Source organism: Rana temporaria, chromosome 4 (assembly GCF_905171775.1).
Source record: "Rana temporaria chromosome 4, aRanTem1.1, whole genome shotgun sequence".
NCBI lineage: Eukaryota > Metazoa > Chordata > Amphibia > Anura > Ranidae > Rana > Rana temporaria.
Genome location: NC_053492.1, coordinates 378,691,385 through 378,713,670, shown reverse-complemented (window position 1 = coordinate 378,713,670; position 22,286 = coordinate 378,691,385). Strand labels below are relative to the sequence as shown.

Sequence of the window (22,286 nt, the reverse complement as noted above, 5' to 3'; positions counted from 1 at the left end):
GGACATTAATACATAAGTTGGCTTTTTTTTTTTTTTTTTTTTTGCTATACCGCACACCGCACTGTTCCTGATCTAAGGCACAATAATAGTTTAACCCAATGTGCTTAAAGCGGGGTTCCGGGCATAGCATTTTTTTTTTTTGCAATCTCAATTACATTATTATGAATATTCATTAAAACATATTAATAAAGCACGATCGGTACATAAACAGTTGCAAAAACTTACCTGATATCATCTCAGGGATCTTGTGGCCGTTTCCATCATAGCTGTGGGCATTATGAAGCCCAGTTCATGTTTCTTCCTGGATTTTCCAAGAGAGGTGCATGCTGGGATTTTTAGGGACAGTAATGCCCAGAGACTCCTGGGAAACGAGTGTCATCATTTCCCAGGAGGCAATGGGGTCTTAGGACAGGAAGTTCTACCACCTAGGACTAGGAACTAGGCAGATTACGAAATCTGCCTAGTAACAGCCATATAGAAGTGAGTAAACACAATTCTAATTTCTTGTGTCTTTATTGAACACACCCATTAGACAGTCACACTGCTGGAGGAAGAAGTAAGTGAACCCATGGACTAAATGCTTCACAGAATGCTAATTGGCATCAGTAGTTTGCGAAACTAGAGCCATTTAATGACATTGGAGTATGGAGGTGTGGTTTAGAGCAACTTTGATTGATAAAAGACACTCCAACCTTTTAAGATTTCTGTTTATAAGAAGCATCAGCTGATGTGAACCATGCCTTGCAAAAAGGAGCTTTTTGAAGACTAACACAAATCAAGAGTGGTTGATCTTCATAAGACTAGCTGGAGATACAAAGCAATCTCAGAGTGTTTAGGCATCCATCAGTCGACAATTAGACAAATTGTCAATAGATGGAGACAGTTTAGTACTGTGGCTACTCTTTCTAGAAGTGGGCATCCAGCCAAGATGACTCCCAAGACATAATGCAGAATCCTCAATGAGGTAAAGAAATACATGCAAGTAACAACTAAAGGCTTGAAGACATCACTGAAACTGTCAAACATCACTGTTCATGAGCACCATACATAAGTCAGGAAGGGTGTCCATGGCAGAACACTACTGAGGACGCCGCCGCTCCAAAAAAAAAAAAAAATTTCTGTGCATCTGAAGTTTGCCAAAGCGCCTTTGCAAACTGCTAAACTACTGGAAAAATGTTTTGTGGACTCCTGAAACAAAAGTTGAATTGTTCTAGAAGAATACTCGGCACTATGTATGGCACAAAAAGGGCACAGCTAACCAATGGTGAAGAATAGTGGAGGAAACATCATGGTTTGGGCTTGCTTAACTGATTCAGCCCCGGGCCATTTGGGTGGTTAAAGACCGGGCCACTTTTTGCTAAACGGCACTGCGTCGCTTTAACTGACAATTGCGCGGCCGTGCGACGTGGCTCCCAAACAAAATTGACGTCCTTTTTTTCCCAAAAATAGAGCTTTCTTTTGGTGGTATTTGATCTCCTGCGATTTCTATTTTTTGCACTATAAACAAAAAAAAAGCGACAATTTTGAAAACAATGCAATATTTTTTACTTTTTGCTATAACAAATATCCCCAAAAATATATATAAAAAAAAAAATGTGACTGTTTAGGCCAATACGTATTTTTCTACATATTTTTGGTAAAAAAAAAAAAACGCAATAAGCGTTTATTGATTGGTTTGCGCAAAAGTTATAGCTTCTACAAAATAGGGGACTGATTTATGGCATTTTTATTAATAATTTTTTTTCTTACTAGTTATGGCGGCGATCAGCGATTTTTATCGTGACTGCGACATTATGGCGGACACATCGGACACTTTTGACACCATTTTGAGACCATTGTCATTTTTACAACGATCAGTGCTATAAAAATGCACTGATTACTGTAAAAATTACACTGGCAGTGAATGGGTAAACCACTAGGTGGCGCTGCAGGGGTTAAGTGTTCCCCAGGAAGTGATTCTTACTGTTAGGGGGTGTAGCTACACCTGACACATTACTGATGACCGTTCCTGATCATGGGGAACGGTCATCAGCGACAGTGTCACTATGCAGAATAGGAGAATGCCTTGTTTACAAAGGCATTCCCCTGTTCTGCTCTTACTGACCGCAATTGCGGGACTCCCGGGAACATCGAGTTCGCGAGACTCCCGGGAATTCGATGTTCCCGGGAGTCTCGCGAACTCGATGTTCCCGGGAGTCCCGCAATTGCGGTCTGCAAGAGCAGAACAGGAGAATGCCTTTGTAAACAAGGCATTCTCCTATTCTGCCTAGTGACACTTTGGATACATTGTTAGACCACATTACATCGTATTCCTTATTTTGGGCACAATTAACACACTTAATATATCATCTTATTATTTTTATATATATATCATTTCCCAACAAAATATCTTCATATACCCCCTTTCTTTCTTCCACTAAAACTTTCCTTAAAGTGGAGTTTCCATCCCAAATTTTTTTTTTCATTATTGTGCTCATTAGACCTAAAAAAAGAAAAAAATATTTTTTACTCATCTGGAAATGCCTGTTGCTATGCGGTCCCACGAAATCTGCCTTTGGAATCACCTAGGATCCTGACATCATCTCCCTCTAATGCTCCTGGGAAATGTGTGTCATCATTTCCCAGGATGCAGTGCGCTACCCAATTATCACTCCTTATCCAAGACTTCCAGGAAGTAAGTGCTTGTGGGCTTCACAATGCCCACAAGCAAAATGACAACGGTGTGGACATAGTTTTTTGAATAACTACGTGGAGCGGCGGCGGATTGTAAAATAGTAAGTGACCGGATTTATATTATAAAAATGCAGGATGAAAGGACATACTTTTTAAAAATGCTTATTGTGGTTGGAACCCTGCTTTAAGTTCATAATCCAAAAGGAAGTGGGATATCACTCTGACTTGCTCCGTGTGTTCCCTCTTGCTCCCTTCTTTTTTTCTCTTTTACAAAGAAAACCCCTAAACCCAACCCTAAGAGTACTGCAGTCCTAACGCTGTCATTTTGAGTCTCCTGAGTTTGAGCACATCTATAATAATGGATAGATTAAGCGCAGGCATGCCTGGAGGTAGCCCACACCTCCTTAAAGGTACAGGTACTGGCAATAGCACAATGGCAGCAAAGGTATCCAGTGCCGCTGCAGCTTACTCATTTGTGTTACTCATGCAGAGATGTGTAAACTAAACCTCTTGGGGCAGATCCACATACATCTGCGCCGGGCGCAGCGTATCTAAGATACGCTACGCTGCTGTAACTTACTTTTCTTTGGATTGAATCCTCAACGAATTCGCGCTGTAAGTTACCGCGACGTAGTGTATCTCTTGCGGCGTAAGGGCGCGGAATTCAAATGGATGTAATGGGGGCGTGTTTTATGCTAATACATCGTGACCCGACGTAAACAACGTTTTTTTTTAACTGCGCATGCGCCGTCCCTGGGGGTATCCCAGTGCGCATGCTCGAAATTTAACCAGGAAAAAAAAATAATGCTTACGACGGTGACGTCATTCTACGCAAATTCCTATTCGCGAAAGACTTACGCAAACGACGTAAAAAAATCAAAATTGTACGGTGGAACGACGGCCATACTTAACATTGAGTACGCCACCATATAGCAGCTTTAACTATACGCCGGAAAAAGCCGAACGCAAACGACGGAAAAAAAAGCGCCGGGCCGACGTACGTTCGTGGATCGCCGTAAATAGCTAATTTGCATACTCGACGCTGATTTTGACGGAAACACAACCTAGCGGGCACTGAAAAATTGCATCTAAGATCCGACGGCGTACGAAGACGTACGCCTGTCGGATCTAGCCGAGATGCCGTTGTATCTTGTTTTGAGGTTTCAAAACAAAGATACGACGCAGGAATTTTGAAATTTCTTTGTGGATCTACCCCCATTGGTTTTAACATGCTTTGTTAGACGAGGTCAGTTTGGTTTGTTGCAGGCTGGCTAGTAGTTGAGCTGGGAATTTGTGTTGTGTTGTTTGTTTTTTGACATGCATTACCCTTGCATGTAGTAGTGTAGGTTTTGTGCTGCCCTAGGCCTGACTAAACTCATGCACCCCCCTAATTTAAATATGACACACCCCTTCCTGTCCAGGCCACACCCCTTTCTGTTTAAGACACGCCCTGATGTTTTCGAGTGGGGACACTAGTTCTTGGCACCTGGGGGGGCAATGGATTCCCTTAATTCGCATAGATGTCCTCTCACTTCCTGTTTGGCTGTGGAGCAAGAAGTGAAGGGAAATCTCTGCAATGGGACAGGGATGGTAAAAAATAAACTGACAGGGGCTATAACCCTCCCTTACTCTACCAAAAAAAAAAAATGTGTTGCCTATAGGGGATTTACGTCCAGGAAGTGGTTCTGAAATTCTGACTGGACGTCTATGGAAGTCCTGCAGGATTCCATGCTGCGTGCGCGCGCACGCGCAGCGCGGCGATCGATCATGCGGGGTTTCAGTCTGACACCCTGCATCTCCGATCTCGGTAAAGAGCCTCCGGCGGAGGCTCTTTACCAGGTGATCAGCCGTGTCCAACCACGACTGATCACGATGTAAACAGGAAGAGCCGTTGATCGGCTCTTCCTCACTCGTGTCTGACAGACGCGAGTAGGGGAAAGCCGATCGGCGGCTCTCCTGACAGGGGGGGTTCGCGCTGATTGTTTATCAGCACAGCCCCCCCTTGGATCTCCACAATGGACCACCAGGGAAGCCCACACTGGACCACCAGGGAAGGGCAAAAAAGGGACAAAAAAAAAAGGCAATACAAAAAAAAAGGCAGTAAAAAAAAAAAGATGCCAATCAGTGCCCACAAATGGGCACTGACTGGCAACATGGATACATCAGTGCCACCCCACAGTGTCCATCAGTCCCACCCCACAGTGTCCATCAGTCCCACCCCACAGTGTCCATCAGTGCCACCCCACAGTGCCCATCCATGCCCAGTGCCCACCTATCAGTGCCCATCTGTGCCACCCATGAGTGCCCATCTGTGCCGCCTATGAGTGCCCAGTGCCGCCTATGAGTGCCCATCAGTGCCGCCCATGAGTGCCCATCAGTGCTGCCTATAAGTGCCCATCAGTGCCGCATAACAGCGCCGCCAATCAGTGCCCATCAGTGCCACCTCATCGGTGCCCATCAGTACTACCTCATCGATGTCCATCAGTGCCGCCATATCAGTGCCCGTAATTGAAAGAGAAAACGTACTTATTTACAAAAAAATTAACAGAAAAAAATAAAAACATAGGGCCATATTCTCAAAGAATTCCGATTCTAAGGCCGTCCTATGTTTAAGTGTATTCTCAAACTGAGATACACTTAAACATGCCTAAGATACAACGGCCTGCGCCGTTGTATCTTAGGCTGCAATATCTACGCTGACCGCTAGGTGGCGTTTCCTTTGCGGTCAGCGTAGAATATGCAAATGACTAGTCACGCCGATTCTCTAACGTACGCTTGCCCGTCGTAGTGATTTTACGTTGTTTCCGTAAGCGATACGCGGCATAAAGATAAAGATGCCCCCTAGGTGGCGTACTCAATGTTAAGCATGGCCGTCGTTCCCGCGTCAAAATTTGAAAATTTAACGTCGTTTGCGTAAGTCGTCCGTGAATGGCGATGGACGCCATTTACGTTACCGTCAAAACAAATGACGTCCGTGAGACGTCATTTAGCGCAATGCACGTCGGGTAATTTACCCGACGGAGCATGCGCATTACGATCGGCGCGGGAGCGCGCCTAATTTAAATGATCCACGCCCCCTACCAGGATCATTTGAATTAGGAGTGCTTGCACGGGTGGACTTTACGCTACGCCGCCGCAAGTTTACAGGTAAGTGGTTTGGGAATCAGGCACTTGCCAGTTAAACTTGCGGCGGAGTAACGTAAAGGACATATGTTACGCCGCCGGAGATCTCTAAGAATATGGCCCAAATTTTTTTTCAAAAATGTTCAGTATTTTTTTAGTTGTTGCGCAAAAAAAAAAATCGCAGAGGTGATCAAATACCACTAAAACAAAGCTCTATTTGTGGGGAAAAAAGGACGCCAATTTTGTTTGGGTACAGTGTAGCATGACCGCGCAATTGCCATTCAAAGTGCGACAGCGCTGAAAGCTGAAAATTGGCTTGGGCGGGAAGGTGCGTAAGTGTCTGGTATGGAAGTCAGATATTGAAAAATTGACTGGTAAATGAATTAGTCCAAAGTAAATGTCCTGATGAAAAAAGACACTGAATATGCAGCAGGAAACTGTACAGCTGGATTCTGATTAAACCACAGTGAGAGGTATTACAAATCAGTGAAGCCACCACCACATAGATAGCCTCTTACCAGATAGCTAAGAGGGAATAGCCTTAAACAAGATACACCGCTCTTATGTTGATAACCAATCCAGAGGAATCCTAATCACAGTCATCCAAGGTAAAAACCTCCAGGGGAGAAAGACCCTGCTATCCAGCGAATCCAATCCTCCACACAGAGATAGAGTGGCAGCCCTTCCACTCAGAGATCACGTAGTCCCCAGAATAGAAACAGACTAATAGTGTGATACCGTTTGAGGGTGTTTATTAAATATAAAAGAATGTACTTACAATTGTTCTAAAAACAGCAAGCATAAAAACAAGTGCTGGCCGGCAACGAGAGCCCTTCCTCGTTCAAATAGAGCACGGTAGCATCACTGGGGCCCCATTGATAACGTCAGCCTATGACGAAACCCGTCTGGGACGTCCAGGATGATAGGACAGTCAAAATTAGACGCCCACTAACACACAGCTCCTTTCTCTATCTGCAAAGTAGAGAGTGTCCTGACACTCCTGCTCGCCCCCTCCCCCCTCAAGAGGCTTTCTCCACACCAGGGAGAAAGCCTTGCATTACTGTGTGTAGTTACAGACAGAAGAACGGGAAGTGAGGATTTCTCAGAAGAAATAAGGACATTTAAAAGCAAAATGGAAGGATGAGGTAAGTGAAGGGGGACTGCACTAAGGTAAAGGAAGCTATTTAGGGATTTCTTTTTTTACCTTTACAACCCCTTTAAGCACATTGACCCGGATTCACGTACCTCAGCGCATAGTTATGCCGGCGTAGCGAATCGAATATACGCTACGCCGACCTAGCGCAGAGCGGCGAGCACAGTATTCACAACGCACTTGCTCCCAACGTTTCGCCGGCGTAACGTAAATTCTTCGGCGTAAGCCGGCCTAATTCAAAGTAGGTGGAAGTGGGGGTGATCGATTTAAATGAAGCGTGACCCCATGCAAATGACGGGCTGAACAAACGGCGCATGCGCTGTCCCGTGGAAGCATCCCAGTGCGCATGCTCAGATACACGTCGGAAATACTCCCTAAGATACGTCGAATCACTGCCTACGATGTGAACGTAACCTATGCCCAGCCCTATTCACGTACTACTACGTAAAACAACGTAAAATACGACGGCTGTTCCCTGGTCCATACCTTAACATGACTTACCCCTGCTTTATGAGGCTTAACTTTACGCCGGACGTAAGCCTTACGTAAACCGCGTATATTAATGCGCCGGTCGCAAGTACGTTCGTAAATCGACGTATCTCACTCATTTGCATATTCGAAACGTAAATCAATGGAAGCGCCCCTTGCGGCCAGCGTAAATATGCATCCACGATACCACGGCGTAGGAAACTTACGTCGGTCAGATGAAGCATAATTTCAGGCGTATCTAGTTCTATGGACACGGCGCATGGATACGACAGTGCACATTTACACTTACGCGGCGTATCTAGAGATACGTTGGCGTAAGTGCTACGTGAATCCGGGCCATTGTGCTTGTCTATTATTGTGCTTGTCTATTATTGTGCTTGTCTATTATTGTGCTTGTCTATTATTGTGCCTGTCTATTATTGTGCCTGTCTATTATTGTGCCTTAAATGAGGATCAGATCACATTTTACAGAAAATTACTGCAGAAAGACAGTTCATATCAAGGGGTTCACATACTTCGTGCCACAGTGTGTGTGTGTGTGTGTGTGTATATATATATATATATATATATATATATATATATATATATATATATATATATATATATATATATACACATATATAGTGTATATCATTATTACATTCACTTCACAGCAAATATTTTAAAAATATAGGGCCAGATCCACAGATGAAATACGCCGGCGTACTTTCAAATTTCCCGCGTCGTATCTTTAGTTTGAATCCTCAAACCAAGATACAACGGCTTCTGGGTTCGATCCGGCAGGCGTATGGCTTTGTACGCCTTTAGATCGTAGGTGCAATACTTCGGCGCCCGCTGGGTGGAGTTTGCGTCGTTTTCCGCTTTGGGTATGCAAATTAGCGAATTACGACGATCCACGAACGTACGCGCGGCCATCGCATTTTCTAACGTCATCTGTAGTCAGCTTTTTCCGGCGTATAGTTAAAGCTGGTATTTTGGGGCGTATAGATAGACTTGCCATGTTAAGTATGGCCGTCGTTCCCGCGTCGAAATTAAAAAAAAAATGACATCCTAGCCACGTCATTTAGCGCAATGCACGGCGGGAAATTTCGGGACGACGCATGCGCAGTTCATTCGGCGCGCGGACGCGCTTCATTTAAATGAAACCCGCCCCCAACCCGCCCAATTTGAAATCCGCCGCCAGAAATACACTACGCCACCGTAACTTACAGCGCAAACTCGCTGAGGATTCGAATATACGGCAGGTAAGGTACGGCGGCGTAGTGTATGTGGATCTGGCCCATAGTGTTTTCCTAATACCCATTTCAATAAACTTTTTATGATCTGTATTTATATTTATTTTCTCATTCTTCCTCACAGCTTGCAAAACTTGAAAAGCAGCAGCAAAGGAAAGAAAAGACCAGAACTAAAGTCCCCTCAGAATCTCGAGAGAGGAGCACACCCTCTACCAAGGATGACCCTAGTGCAAGCAGTGGAGCAGAGGGAGATGTGTCCTCCGAAAGAGAGCCCTAGTGATTCTGGAAAGAATTAGCAGGTGAAACACAATTGATTATGAAGATTTACAGAAATAAATACTGTATTTATTGGCGTATAACACTCACTTTTTTACCCTGGAAATAGAGGGTAAACTGTGCCTGCGTTTTATACGCTGGGGGCTGTGGAAAGTTTTTTTCCTGAAACTTCCCTCTTAAAGTTAGGGTGCGTGTTATATACCGATAAATACGGGAAACTGTTTATTTATGACAATACATGTCCAAAATAGAGAGAATGCCAGAAAGACTGCACTATACAGAGAAGCTGCCACCATGACATCACGGCACAGTAAAAACTGCCACCATGACTTTACCATACTGCGTCATGCAATCTTCCATAGATCGGGTCATGCAGGCTACCAGACGGGTCATGCTGATTGCTATGGACTAGGTCATGCAGATATGGGTATCACTTTTTACCTGGGCAAAATACTATCCTTATGGTCTTTTCTTTCTTGTCTATTGGGGAACTCAGGAATTCTTGGGTTATACTGCCACAAGATAATTGAACACTGGCAACAATAAATATTGGCCAGCACAGGATAATCTGCCCACAACCATCGTGGCATCTGTGCTGTCTCCAAAGGAAGAGGGGGAGCGAGTGCGCCGCTGAATTACATAGAGCCATGATCTCCTTCCTGTGTATCCGGTGCTCCATCACGCACAGCCACGCCTCCTGGCCCCGCATTGGAATACTGTTCTGTCTATCATATGAGCAGGGGCAGGAGGCGTGGCTGTGAGTGACGGAGCGCCGGGTACACAGGAAGGAGATCGCGGCTCTATGTAATTCAGAGGCACTCTCGCTCCCCCTCTTCCTTTGGAGACAACAGAGATGATCTAACATTGAAAGGTAAAAACTGCAGATTGGCACTGAACAGGCAGAGCATTTTGATAACATTTATAGGCTGCAGATGGGCACCAATCAAACTGCATTGAAGATCAATGCTGCAGATGAGCACAGATAAGGCTGCACTGAAGCTGCAGATGGACAAAGATCAGGCTGCATTGAGGCTGCAGATGGGCACAGATCAGGCTGCATTGATGCTCAGATACAATTATTTTGCTTCTAAGTGGTTTATTAAAAAAATGTTTTTTTCCTGAAACTTCCCTCTTAATTTGGGGTGCGTGTTATACGCCGATAAATACAGTAATTCTCAATTGGCCCTCTTTAAGCTGACCACAGGCCCAGAAATCTGTTCATTCACAAATAACAGGACACATTCATAATGCTAAACAAAAAAAACCCTCCATGTTACCCAGTGTCAGTGTTTTGTAGAAGAGCGTGGAAGGGGCATTGGCCCAGATTCACAGAGTGTGGGCGCACATTACGCCGCCGTAGCGCAAACGCCGTACGCCACGCCGGCGCAGCGCAGAGAGGCAAGCATTGAAATCAGCAAGCCAGTGCTCCCAACGCTGCGCCAGCGTGGTGTGGGATTCAAAGGCGTACGCCAGCGTAGGTGGAAGTGGGCGTGACCCATGCAAATGAGGCGTGACCCCATGCAAATGATGGGTCGAGCGCCAGACAGATACGTATCACGAACTGCGCATGCGCCGTGACGTGGACGCATCCCCCTGCTCACAACCACGTCGGAACAACTGCCTAAACTACGCCGGATCACTGCGTACGGCGTGAACGTATCCTACGCCCAGCCAGACACACGTCCAACGTAAAATACGCCGGCTTGTGTTCCCTGGTGCAGACCTTTGCATGTCTGCTGCTGGGTTGCACCTCCTTTATGCCTTTACGCCGGACGTACAACTTACGCGCACATTTGCACTTACGTCGGCATAACTTGATATACGTCGACGTAAGTGCTTTGTGAATCTGGGCCTACATGTTCTAATTCTACCAACAGGAATTTTAGAATTTCCCTAATCTTTCCAAAGGTAATTTAAAATATTGCAGTAGCTGGGCATGACATTTTTTTGTGTTTCCTCACTGTTGTACCAGCGGAGTATTGTACCATATAAGCCTTCAATAATAGCAGAATATTGAAAGTTTAAATCCTATCTTTGGCTATTTCAATTAACAGGAAATGCAGGCTTTCCAAATACAGGTTTTATAGTTACACTTAAATAATAAAATAATGAAGCAATTTATACAGAATAGAACCAAGAAATACAAAGCAAATAATCTTGATTATGAGCGGAAACGCAGACATGGGGTGGAGATGGTTCTTGTCGTATTATAGCCTTACAGAACATAGATCATGTTATTGGACAACAGATCACTACGTGATTGACTACGAACAGCTCAGCGTCCCACAATCTTTTAATATTACTGTTCTCTGGTATTACATGGGGGCTGATAACATACAAGTCATAAAGAGACACATGCAACAAATGTAATTTTATAACACGCAGATTACCTTCCTAATATCCATTTAATGTTATTGTTTCAGGGAACAAAAGACCACGGAGGACAAGGGATATTGCTCTGTAATTAATTTCATAATGGAGTCCTGTTTCTCTAACACTGTGTGTGTACTTGTATGAAGCCTTTTGTGTAATAAAAAGTGTTATATTTTGAAAAAAAAATCCTTCTTGACTTTATTCAAATGGACATGAACATTAATAAAGGTTTTCACTCTCTATTGGAAGTTAATTGTAAAGATGTGTGCTGAAGGAAGAGGTGATTGGGTTAACAATGGTTAAATGAATGTTGTCAGGATAAAAATGCTGTTTGTATTGTATATAAAACACACCCCAGTGATTCTTTTATTCTCATTTAAAAATCAGTCAACCCAAAAGTGATACAGTGTATGATGGGCTGAGATACCCTTTCTACCCATATTTCTTGGGAAATCAGTTAGCAATAGCTCTCACTACTTCTTATCCTGACTCTGTTCCCACCAGCCATTTAGTTTAGGCCCCTTTCACACTGGGGCGGGAGGTGCGCTGACGGTATAGCGGCGCTATACTGTTGTAATTGCGGTGGTATTTGAAAAAACCCCGCTAGCGGCCGAAAAAGCCCTTGGGCTTTGAGACTGCAGGGCATGAGTTTTTCAGGCGTTATTTAGGCGCTATTTTTAGCGCTAAAACACCTGAAAAACTCCTCAGTGTGAAAGGGACCTCAGGGTAAAAAGGAAGTCCTAGGGCTAATGCTGTGCCAGCAGCACGTATAGGTTCAGTACAAATAACGTAAACAGGATAAATTTACAAGGTGAGTACAGCGCTATATATAAACATATTATCAAACAAGTGTAAGTGAAACTTGAAAAGTAATGATAAAAATATCAACAACAAAAGAAAAAATTGAAAAAAAGAAAACGAAGGCAAAGTCCCATTCAGATTCCAAACAGTAAAGGCTCGTACACACGATAGGTTAAATCGGTCTGATGGACCGTTTTCATTGGTCCAAACTGATTGTGTGTGGGCGCCATAGGTTATTTAACCTTCGGTTAAAAAAAATCAAACTTGCTTTAAAATTTAACCGATGGATTGCTAACCCGCGCATGCTCAGAATCAAGTCGACGCATGCTTGGAAGCATTGAATTTCGTTTTTCAGCACGTCGTTGTGTTTTACGTCACCGCGTTCTGACACGGTCGTTTTTTTAACTGATGGTGTGTAGGCACGACGGACCATCAGTAAGCTTCATCGGTTAACCTATGACAACGGTCCTTCAGACCGTTTTCATCGGATGGACTGATCGTGTGTACAAGGTTTAAGAGTCTGTGAAAGGTTGATAACCAGTCGCATAAAGATAAATTGTGACACAAATTTTTCAAAAAAATCTAAAAATGCGATCAGGTCCACACCCAAGTGAAGGTAGCCTGCTTACCAGAAAGCTGTGACTGCCGAAAACAGTCTCACCCAGCACAGGGAAATAATGGTCTCCCCAAAACCAGCAGCGGCGCATGCCATAATGCCGATAAGCCGAGGCCATCATATGATGACGGCCCAGAGGGACGAAGGGTTCCTGCCGCCATCATATTACAATACGGCGGTAGGCAAGTGGTTAAAGGAGGAGTTTGGGTTGCAAAAAAAAATATGCATATGTATTTACCTCTATGTTGCAGCTGTCCCACGGCTCTAACACCGACAAATGACTCCTGATCCCTCAGTTTGTCCAGATTGGAGAGCAATGACTCCAGCACTCACTAATCTTTCCTCATAGCTGAGCTCCTCCATGTCTCTTAACAGTTTGCCCTTCTCTGCACTTTCTCCAGTTCCCCGATATCCTTTTTGAGAACTGGTGCTCAAAACTGAACTGCATATTCCAGATGAGGTCTTACTAATGATTTGTACAGGGGCAAAATGATATCTCTCTCTCTTGAGTCCATCCCTCTCTTAATTCAAGAAAGGACTTTGCTCACTTTGGAAACCGCAGCTTGGCATTGCATGTCATTATTAAACTTATGATCTACCAAAACCCCCAGATCCTTCACTACGGATCCCTCCAGATGTACTCCCCCTAGTATGTATGATGCATGCATATTCTTAGCCCCCAAGTGCATAACTTTACATTTATCAACATTAAACCTCATCTGCCACATAGTTGCCCAGGTAGACAGAGCATTGAGGTCGGCTCTTGTGACCCACAAGAGAAGTGTGGCCAAAAAAGCTTTGGCTTTACTTCTCTTTTAAATGATAAGTTCAGCTTCAGGAAAATGTTACATGTTCCACACATTTTTTACCGCTCCTGCAACTGCTCTGTGATTCGAGCCCTGTGTGTGACAGCAGTAGGAGGAGAAATTCCCCGTACCAGCTGTCACTTTTTGTAAAGAGCTCAACTGCGAGGAGCTCATAAAGTTTTGTGAATTCATGAATTACAAGTACAGACGACCTTTGCGGCTGGCAGCTTGTAGTTCTCAATGAACTACCACAGCGTTTTTGAGTGCTGTGGTAGTTCATTGATTCTTCCTGTCAGGGTGAATCTGCCTGGGCGTACGAGATGCTTTCCAGGCTCCAGCAGGTTGAACAAAAAAAAAAGGGACAGCTCCAATCTGAGCCGCTGTACTAACAGTCCAATGTCCCCCACTGAGCTGTTGTGCTCTGACAGGGGGATCCCCCCCCCACCAGAACACTCCGGTCAGCGCTCTCAGCTATTGGCTGAGAGCCCTGATTGGGGGGCAAGTCAGCTGCTGACATACACACGGGCCAAATGTCATCTGTTTTTTATTGAAACTGCCCATGTGCACTAGGCATAAAACGTTATAGTTCAATATATTTGCGTTTAAAAGCTATAACATACACATGTGAAAATTTTAAAGATATAAAATTAGTAAAAAAATATAAAAAGTCCACAAGTGAATTCATCCAGGAGTCAAAGTGAGTTTTTCACCACCATCCACCACCTTGAAAGGTGATCCTGTGAATAGGCACCACCACCTAAGGCCGAAGGGCTCGCTTACCAGATTATGTGGACCTCTCATTACAAAAGGTCATATAACGCCTGTGGCTCCATACACAGCCAGGGCCTTTATTTCAGGATAGTCTTCTAAGTAGGGGCATCAATCCTCCCATACGATTATCATTGGAATGCACCAAAATAGAAAATACTCCACATAGTATACAATCCCCAAAGCTTTACTATAGCTGAATAAAGATTGCACTTACAAGATCCTAATGTAAAAAATGTATTAATCTGCATGCGTATTGCCGGCAAAGTATACATAAAACCCGTCCTTCCGGGACACGATAAAACTTTATCCCAACTTGGTCAACAATCAGAAATTGTCCAACAATGGAAAAGCAAATAATTTAATTTGTTAAAAATACAGCTAGCAGTTTGCCATTTAGGAACTAGTGAAAAAATCCAAGATAGTTCATCTTCAAGTTTCCTTTCTGTAGTTGTCGAGATTGCTTCTCAGTATCCTTATCCCAAGACAGCTCAAGATATTACTGGAGGTCTGTATGGGGTCACTGGTGTGACAGATAGATAAATGACACTCAGACGTTAAAGCACTGAAACCAGTGACCTCTCCAAATACATAAAATACTTCTACAAGGTGATAGCAAAGTAATTCCTGATCGCTTGGTTAAAATTCAAATAAATATTTTCTTAACCACTTCAGCCCCGGCGATTCGGCACTGCGTCGCTTTAACTGACAATTTCACGGTCGTGCGACGTGGCTCCCAAACAAAATTGGCGTCCTTTTTTCCCCACAAATAGAGCTTTCTTTTGGTGGTATTTGATCACCTCTGTGGTTTTTAGTGTTTGCGCTATAAACAAAAATAGAGCGACAATTTTGAAAAAAATGAATATTTTTTTACTTTTTGCTATAATAAATATCCCCCAAAAATAAATAAAAAAACATTTTTTTTCCTTAGTTTAGGCCGACGTATTCTTTTACATATCTTTCGTTAAAAAAAATCGCAATAAGCGTTTATTGATTGGTTTGCGCAAAAGTTATAGCGTTTACAAAATAGGGGATGGTTTTATGGCATTTTTAATAATATTTTTTTTTTGGCGAGGCGATCAGCGATTTTCTATCGGTACTGCGACATTATGGCGGGCACTTCGGAAACTTTTGACACATTTTTGGGACCATTGCCATTTTTATAGCGATCAGTGCTATAAAAATGCATTGATTACTATAAAAATGCCACTGGCAGTGAAGGGGCTAACACTAGGGGGCGAGCAAGGGGTTAATCATGTTCCCTGGGTGTTTTCTAACTGAAGGGGGGGGTGGGACTGACATGGGGAAATTACAAATCGCTGTTCATACATCGTATGAACAGACGATAGGTAATTTCCCCCCCTGACAGGACCGGGAGCTGTGTGTTTACACACACAGCTCCCGGTTCTCGCTCTGTAACGAGCGATCGCGGGTGCCCGGCGGTGATCGCACCCGCCAGGCACGCGCATCGGGATCAGGGACGAGCGGGGGGCGCGCACGCACCCCTAGTGCCCGCTTAGCGAGGTGACGTATAGCTACGTGCTCTCGCGCAGTGGAGCCGACCTGCCGCCGTATAACTGCGGCAGCTGGTCGGCAAGTAGTTAAAGTAATAAAATGCTAATCAAGGTGTAGAAGAATACGCACACAATATGGCTGATTTAATAAAACTGGAGAGTGCAATCTGGTGCATAGCTCTGCATAGAAACCAATCGGCTTCCATTTTGTTTTTTTTCTGTCAAAGCTCAACTGAAAAAGCTGAAGTTAGAAGCCGATTGGCTACCATACACAGCTGCACCAGATTATACACTCTCCAGTTTTAGTAAATCAACCCCACAGTATTATAGAACGAGTGCAGTTTTAAACCACTCAGCCTAAAGTGATTGTAAACGATCACCTAGTAAAACAACCCATTCAGTTTAAAAGAGAAATGAAAGGAAAAACATTTGTATATAGATATTAAAAATTATTATACAATTATTATAAATACCCTCTGTGTTCTGCATAAAATCTAAGAAAGAGAAGCATCAGCACACTGATCTTCCCAGTGCAGGGGAGGAGGAAGAGGGGGGGCAAGTCTGATCATTTGAGGAGAGCAGGCTGAGTTTTGAGCACCAACTGACCACAGTGTGTTCTGCTGCTTAGTGTGGTCAGTTTTTCATAGGAAAGCAGAGGAAATGGAAGGAACACCAGGGATTTCACACAAAGGAAGCAATACAAAGAGAACAGTATGCTTTTTCATACAAGTACATGATACAGCAGTCACATATCAGTAATGAAGAGTTTGGTTTATATGTTACTTAAAGTGGTTGTAAAGCTAAAATGTTTTTTTACCTCTATGCATTAAGGTAAAAAAAATGCCCCACTAACTGTTCCTTACCCCCTCCTCTCCCTAAAAACTCACCTGACTTCTCTCACAATCCAGTGCCGTCCCGGCTGCATCACTGCTGCTCCTTCTTTCAGCTTTCACAGGACACACTGAGAGCATACTGTAGGTTCCTGCTGTTAGTCAAATCCTAGGAGCAGAAGAGTGGATCTATGGACACACACAGCCTGGCGCATACCAGCATGAGTGCCCCCTCTGCAACCAGTTTGCCATCCCTCTGTGCACAGTGCAGGTAAGTACCGGTATAACATATTTTTAAATTTCATTAAAAAAAACAAAAAAGTTTAGTATCACCTTATTATATATAAAGACACCAAGCAACTGTGCCAATATAATCTGCCCCTGTGCTTTGGAAGCTACAATCGCAGTCCCAGGCTGGTGTAAACTTTTATAATTAATTTGTCTGTGTCTACATTAAACTGCATACAAGGAGAAAGAACAAAAAAGGCATCTGCTCCACACTCCTGCTTGATTCAACAAAGATGATTTACTAAATGAAATAAAGAAGAGCAGAGATAAATTCTATGAATGTGTCTTATTTCCAAATCTTCGCCAATGTTCACGCTCACATGCGTGATAGCCGTCTATGAAGCTACTGATTATGCTCTGACGTTCAATGTTTATGGTGTGTTCCTAGTTTGGCATAGAACATCCAAATAATGTTGCTGGCTGATGGCCCCTATTTCCTCCAAGGTGCACCTCTGAATGAACAGAGCAAAAAATGTTTGAGAAAAGATCTGCAATAAAAAAAACTAGCAATGTATTTAATACCATAAAAATTTTAAAAAGAAAAAAAAAAGTGATAATTTTTATATGTGTGTGTATATGTATATATATATATATATATATATATATATATATATATAGGTATGTGTATGCTGCTATCTCCAAGAATGAAATGCTCAATTCATAAAAAAAAAATTATTGTGACAGAATAACTATATAATAAAATGCACATAATTCAGGATAAAGCTCCATGCACACAGTGCTTTAAAAAAATGGCAGATACCTTGGAAGAAAAGAAAAAAAAAACGCTAATATAGAGCATTTTTGTACACGTATTTGGGCACGTTTAGGAGTGTTTCGCTTTTTTTTTTCTGGTGCTTAAATTTCTGGGCATGCAGATAAAGGATTTGCACATCCGCAGTTAAACATCCCCACACTGGGCTGCCAATAGGAGGGTACGGGCAACTCACCTATACTGGCCCCCGGGCCCCATAGGGTCAGCATGGGGATCCCGCCTGGCAGAAGGAGGGGGTGAGCCTGTCCATCAAACTGGTTTTGTGAGTAGGTGGACCATTCACTGATTAGAGCCTATTGGGTTCCATCAAACTGGTTTTGTGAGTGGGTGGACCAGCCACTGATCAGAGCCTATTGGGTTCCATCAAACTGGTTTTGTGAGTGGGTGGACCATCCACTGATCAGAGCCTATTGGGTTCCATCAAACTGGTTTTGTGAGTGGGTGGACCATCCACTGATCAGAGCCTATTGGGTTCCATCAAACTGGTTTTGTGAGTGGGTGGACCAGCCACTGATCAGAGCCTATTGGGTTCCATCAAACTGGTTTTGTGAGTGGGTGGACCATCCACTGATCAGAGCCTATTGGGTTCCATCAAACTGGTTTTGTGAGTGGGTGAACCATCCACTGATCAGAGCCTATTGGGTTCCATCAAACTGGTTTTGTGAGTGGGTGGACTATCCACTGATCAGAGCCTATTGGGTTCCATCAAACTGGTTTTGTGAGTGGGTGGACCATCCACTGATCAGAGCCTATTGGGTTCCATCAAACTGGTTTTGTGAGTGGGTGGACCATCCACTGATCAGAGCCTATTGGGTTCCATCAAACTGGTTTTGTGAGTGGGTGGACCAGCCACTGATCAGAGCCTATTGGGTTCCATCAAACTGGTTTTGTGAGTGGGTGGACCATCCACTGATCAGAGCCTATTGGGTTCCATCAAACTGGTTTTGTGAGTGGGTGAACCATCCACTGATCAGAGCCTATTGGGTTCCATCAAACTGGTTTTGTGAGTGGGTGGACTATCCACTGATCAGAGCCTATTGGGTTCCATCAAACTGGTTTTGTGAGTGGGTGGACCATCCACTGATCAGAGCCTATTGGGTTCCATCAAACTGGTTTTGTGAGTGGGTGGACCATCCACTGATCAGAGCCTATTGGGTTCCATCAAACTAGATTGGTGAGTGGGTGGACCAGCCACTGATCAGGCCTACTGGATTCCCACACACTCACACAGACTTGTCTATACAACCCCTAGGTTATCAAGGAGCAAAAAAAAAAAATATTCTCATCAGCATTTTTGTTGGTTCATTAGTATCCAACATAACTCATTGACTAATATTCAATAGCGGTGCCAAATGTACGGTATATCCTGTTAAAGCAAGGCCTGTGAATAAAGGCAAAACTGACTTTGTGGACTGTTCTTGGACACGCCTGCTCTACAACATCTCTTTTTTCTTAGATTCTTGTAAAAATAGTATGGGTTTCCTATAAAAGCTGGCCACTCATTGGATATTGGGATGGTGGGTGACATGCCAGAGATCCAAAGAAGTAACAATGTAGAGGTCTGCTTGAAAGATGTGGATAGTGAAGTGCAACCTACATAGGTTCATGAATTGAGTGAGCCAAAGTACAGGGTGGGCCATTTATATGGATACACCAAAAACAAAAGTTGGATTCAAAATGGCCGCCATGGTCACCACCCATCTGGAAAAGTTTCCCCCCTTACATATACTAATGTGCCACAAACAGGAAGTTAATATCACCAACCATTCCCATTTTATTAAGGTGTAACCATATAAATGGCCCACCCGGGTGGATCCTTATAACAGGCCCACCCTGTATATCTCATTTAGCAGGTAGCAAACTTTTCCATGCTACAAATATGACACCAAATCTGGGTACATATGGAAAAGATTTTTCATTGTTGAAGTCATGAATTTACATGCATTTTATTTCATTGTTATCATTTATATTCTTACTAACTAAAGAATGGCCATTGTCTAAATTGCAAAACCTTCTATGTTTTTTATAGGTTTCTGTAGCCCATTAGCCTGACCTTATCCCAATTCCCTGTGGCTCGGTCTGCCAGAGCCAGCAGATCTATTTGTGTAGCTTCCTCCTTTGTTCCAGTCTTTTGAGACCACTGTGCCCTCTCAATTTCTCATTACAATTATCTTGTTTTTTTTTTCCTTTTGTCCAGACATTCACTGGAATGGCACTATGAAGACTTGCAGTTTTTCTGTCTCATTAACTGCATGTCATTATTTCAAAGGCTATGTAACCTTTGAACTGACTTTACAGTTTACTACAAATACTGTCTGGTATGAACTGCAATGATTCTCTGACAATATATTATATTTAGCATTTTGCAATAAACAGTTTACAACACTGCTCATTTGCTGACATGGTAGCCAAGTTGGCCTGTAACTGAGACTAGTGTATGACGCTTTGTTAAGGTGGACCTGTGCCTTGTACATTCAGAGCAATATAACAGGGTTCTCTGGGCAGCCTGCCCCCATCTGTTGCTGATACTCTCCTTCCTTATGCTTACCTGCCTCCCTGTTTTTTGGAACCCTATGAAATATCCAGTACATCCAGGTATAAATGAGCATGAGACTCTTGGGTGCCTCAGTGGTCAGTTACCAGTAGGATTGTCCCGATACCACTTTTTTAAGACCGAGTACAAGTACTGATACTTTTTTTCAAGTACTCGCCGATACCGAATACCGATACTTTTTTTTTAATCTCATGTGACAGCAGCACATGTGTCAGTAGTTTTTTTTTTTTATCTTTAACAATTTGTTTTTAATTTTTCACAATATTTTTTTTTGCAATTTTTTATTTTATTTATAATGCTTTCTTTTTTTAAAGGGGGGGGGGGGGTGGACCGTGTCAGTGTGTTTTTATTTTATTTTTTTTATTATTTTCTACAATCATTTTTTTATTCTTTTTTTATTTTTTATTATTCTTTATTTTTTTATTTTTTTTTTTAGCCCTTTTGGGGGGCTTTGGTGAGATATCAGGGGTCTTAACAAACCTCTGACATCTACTCTTTGAGACAGAGAAAGGGACTAGGGACACATGTTCCCCAGTCCCTTTCTCAGCAACATCAGCTGCGCTAAAAAGGAATGGAGTGAAGACAGCGTCTTCTCTTCATTCATAAACTGAAACATTGTAATCACAGTTTACGATGTTTCAGTTATGTGAATGGACCGAGTCAGTGATCACTGACTCTGTCCATTCAGAGCAGTAAGGAGACGGATTTACCGGCTCCTACCCCGCTCTCCATCCTGACAGTTCCAGGGGGTGGAGGAGGAGCACGGAAGGGGAGAGAAACACGGTGGGATACACGGCGGGAATACACGGAGGAATACACGGCGGGAATACACGACGGGAATACACTATATAGCGGTGATTGGTGCCTGTAACTTCCCCATGCACTGATCACCCCTGACAGTTCAAGTATCGGGTGAAGCATCAGGAGCATTTGCCCGAGTACAAGTACTCGGGCAAATGCTTGGTATCGGTCCAGATACCGATACTAGTATCGGTATCGGGACAACCTTAGTTACCAGGCCTGAGTTCTGTTATCCGAAGCCCAAATACCCCGGGCACCATTCAACCTTGAAAACTAGCAGCACCGAGTGGCGAAGAAGTACTGTGGTGGATAGCTCTGGATTGAAGGCGAGTGGGCACTTAACCCTCACTTAAGCCAGCACCCTCTCCTAGAGTGGGCAAGAGCCTGATACCGGTTAGCCGCACACACTGGCCCTTTTTTTTAGGAATGATACCATTTTGGAGGGGGAAACCCTGTCAAAAGACCCATCCCAGTGTTGAAGAACATGCTAGCTGGTATAAGCATAGCAGTGAGCCACATGCTCTCTTTTCCCCTGCCATGAACATATTCGTCTGCATGCATAGTTGCAGGAACTAGTACCATAGGGGAGGGATATGCTATTACATAGTTGGTAAGGCTAAATAAAAACACCAGTTCAACCTGTGTATGTGTTTATATTGTTATCATTTCCCTTGTCCCTGTATATTGTGTTTGCCAAGATGCTCATCTAAGAGTTTTTTTGAAACTATCAACACTTTCCACTTTTCCGACGTAGCTTAGGCAGTTGTGCCGGCGTGGTTGTGAGCAGGCGCAGGGGGGTGCTGTGTATGCGTCCACGGCGCATTCGCAGTTCGTGATACGTACCTGTCTGCCGCTCGGCCCATCATTTGCATGGGGTCACACCCACTTCCACCTACGCCGGCGTGAGCCTTCGAAACCTACGCCACTCTGGCTCAGCGTTGGGAGCACTGGCTTGCTGAATGCAATGCTTGCCTCTCCGCGCTACGTTGGCGTGGCGTACGGTGTGTGCTCTACGGGGGCGTAATGTGCACCTTGCTCTCTGTGAATCTGGGCCACACTGTTTAATTCACATTGTCCCTTGTATTTTTTTATGTGGATGATGGCACTGTAAACATAAGCAGGAGGAGCTTCTAGTTCTCTGCTGCTGGTCACGTTAAAAAAAAAAAATAAGAAAATACAATATAGTAAAAATAAATAATTAATATAAATTAACT

At 43.5% G+C, this 22,286-nt stretch overlaps 1 protein-coding gene across 1 annotated transcript in view; it reads left to right on the top strand.

Moving 5' to 3' along the window:
- DTD1 (D-aminoacyl-tRNA deacylase 1) overlaps nt 1–11,498 on the top strand; it is a 183,255-nt gene extending 171,757 nt beyond the window's left edge. The window contains exons 5-6 of the mRNA XM_040351008.1: nt 8,798–8,972; nt 11,373–11,498. Of these exons, the coding sequence (XP_040206942.1) occupies nt 8,798–8,950 (153 nt within the window). The 3' untranslated portion in view covers nt 8,951–8,972; nt 11,373–11,498. The remainder of the gene's footprint in view (nt 1–8,797; nt 8,973–11,372) is intronic.
- Nucleotides 11,499–22,286: the final 10,788 nt, after the last annotated feature.